Below are 2,834 nucleotides of genomic sequence, written 5' to 3' on the forward strand. Positions count from 1 at the left end.
TAGATTGGAGAAGCTCTCTGGTATAGCACCTGATAGTAAATTATTGGACAGATTAAGTGCACGAATATTTTGAAGTTGCCCAATTTTCCATGGAATTTCTCCACTGAACTCATTGCCTGACAAATCTAGTCCAGCCATGTAGTTGAGGTTGCTACCGATGAAAAATTCATATCTATTCTTTGTCACAAATTTTGCACCTACTTGTTGATCTTGTCTAAAATGTAGTTCAACTGGCAGTTGCAGCTCAAGAGAGGAATTGTAGTAGGCAACAGGGGAATCAACATTATTTGCATAAAAAAATTCTGACGAATCATCATCAGTCGCTTCTCTCCAGAATGGCACGTTACCCAAACATGAAGGTATCGGCCCATTAAGTCTGTTACGTGAAAGATCCATGATACTTAATTTCCTTAATTGGCACAATTGATTAGGAATACGTCCTTGTAGATAGTTCCCTCTCAAAAGAAGAACATGCAAATTCGAACGCTCATTGATCTGATGAGGAATCCTACCAAAAAGTTTATTGTCCCTCAAATCGAGGGTCAATAATGTAGAGCTTCTAAGCAATGCAATTGGAATTAACCCCTTAATTGCATTGTTTTGCAGATAAATGTGCTTCACGAATGAAAGATTGGAGAGAGATATCAAACTATTTTCGGAGAGGTCTATAAACTCAAGACTTTTAAGATTGTTGAGCTGGACCGGAATATTACCTTGCAAATAGTTTTCTGACATTAAAAGAACCGAAAGGACTGAGAAGTTCCCAATCCAGTGGGGAATATCGCCGGATAACATGTTGTTGGATACATTTAATACTCTTAGCAAAGTGGAGCTCAACAAACCATCTGTCATCTTCCCACTGAAATGATTGTTGTCCAAATATAACGAACCCAAATCAGTCAAGTTCATATAATTGGGAAAAAGTTGGCCATAGAAATTGTTATTTGATAGGTCCAACCAATCTAAGGAGAGGCAACTAGAGACTATAGGTCGAGGTAATTTTCCCGTAAAATTATTTCTAGACAAATCCAAAATAGTTAGCTCTTTCATCTCACCAACTGAATAAGGAATATTACCTTCAAAATTATTTTTTGACATATCCAAATATATCAATTTCTGAAAGATAATACCCAAATTCTCTGGTAGCTTACCAGAGAAATTGTTACTGGAAATATCTAGATGACGAAGCTTATCGTATTTGGCATTGGGAAGTCGTGGAAGAATTCCTGAGAATGAGTTATTCCACAGAAACAGAACTTCTAATCCTGTGTTGTTTTGCAACAACCAAGTTGGAAAATTGCCAACCAATTGATTGTGAGAGAGATCAAGGAATTTTAAGTTGGATTGGTGTAAAAGAAAACTGGGATTGACATTTAAGCGGCAGTGAGGTAATTGGAGAACCTTGAGAGGATATGTGGGGAGCCAGTTTTCGGTTTTCACTTGCAACATATCGTTTTGTGGCGAGAGTAGCAAGACCTCAAGCTTTGAATGATTAGCCAATGAATTTATTGAGAATGTTCCTTGGAAATCGATGAAAGAGAGATCCAAATATTCAAGTGATGTGAGGTTGGCTACTATAGAAGGTAAGTTTCCACTTAACCGATTGGAAGAAATATCAAGAACTTTGAGATGAGTCAAGTTGATAAGACATTGAGGGAGCTGACCCTCAAAGTTATTTGAGCTTAGATCCAACTCAAAAAGATTCTTCAAATTACATATTCCTAAACCTGAAAATTCAAATTTCATAAAACGAAAACCAATTATAGCGCATTCAATCATAAAACCAATATAAGACTTATAAAACCGACATGAAATCAAATTGTCTAAGTATTTTGGTCAACATAAATAATAATAGAATGATATGAATTTATTTCTCATATAATATGATGTTGATTGCAAAAGCGTTTCAATTAATCTAACAAAAATAATAATAAAAATAAAAAAGCGCTCAATAATTCTTGCTCATCATAATCAATTCAAAAAGCGTTCCAGCAATTCTTGTTGTTTAAAATTATGATTTTCTGCGGAAGAGTTTGTTGACCTCATCTTTTTGTTGGATAATGTAGAGAGAAACTCATAATATTTTAGTTGCCTGGCATTCAACAAGAAGTTTTTTTTAAAAAAAATTATTTGATTTAACCAAAAAAACCTTGTTAATTAGACTTAGACTTAATTTTTTTTTATATATTTTTCTATTTAAAAAATTAAAAATGAGTGAGTAGGGGTAGAAACATCATTTTGTAACTAGTTGTGGGGGCAAAAATGTTATTTTGTAACTAATTGTAAGAGTAAGAATGGCGTTTTTTATAGTTAATTGTAGGGTAGAAACGTCATTTTGTAACTAATTTATTATTCTTATTAAAATTAACAACAAAAGTTAACAGAATATTGCACGCTCAAATATTTTTAAAAAATATGTCATCTTCTTAAAATTTGTTAAAATACGTGTCATCCAAAGGTAATTGACCATTTACATTATTATTATTATTATTATTCCCAAAAAATCAATTTCCCTCACAATAATCTTTTCTTTTCGTATACATTATACTATTTATGTTTTTATATATTTACTAAATCAAATATGTAGAATTTATCATTTTCTTTGAACAAAAAAATAGCAAGGTCACCTAATTTATTCTTAAAATTAAAATAATCAATATCCATTGCTTAATCTTAAGTTTTATGGAAATTATTCCAATAATAATTCTTTAAAATATTCTTACCAAACACATTTTTCTTTTTCTCATTTTTGAGATTATTTTTGAAAATGATACCGAACACATTTATAAATTTTAAAAATAAATTTAAAAATAGCATTTTTATTTTCATTTTTT

The 2,834-nt window shown here is 31.4% G+C and overlaps 1 protein-coding gene across 1 annotated transcript in view; it reads right to left on the bottom strand.

Moving 5' to 3' along the window:
• LOC18036665 (leucine-rich repeat receptor protein kinase MSL1) overlaps positions 1-2,834 on the bottom strand; it is a 10,799-nt gene that overhangs the window by 6,457 nt on the left and 1,508 nt on the right. Inside the window, exon 4 of the mRNA XM_006427351.2 lies at positions 30-1,727. Coding sequence (XP_006427414.2) covers positions 30-1,727 — 1,698 coding nt within the window. The remainder of the gene's footprint in view (positions 1-29; positions 1,728-2,834) is intronic.

This window comes from Citrus clementina, unplaced genomic scaffold, assembly GCF_000493195.1.
Source record: "Citrus clementina cultivar Clemenules unplaced genomic scaffold, Citrus_clementina_v1.0 scaffold_7, whole genome shotgun sequence".
NCBI classification, from domain to species: domain Eukaryota; kingdom Viridiplantae; phylum Streptophyta; class Magnoliopsida; order Sapindales; family Rutaceae; genus Citrus; species Citrus x clementina.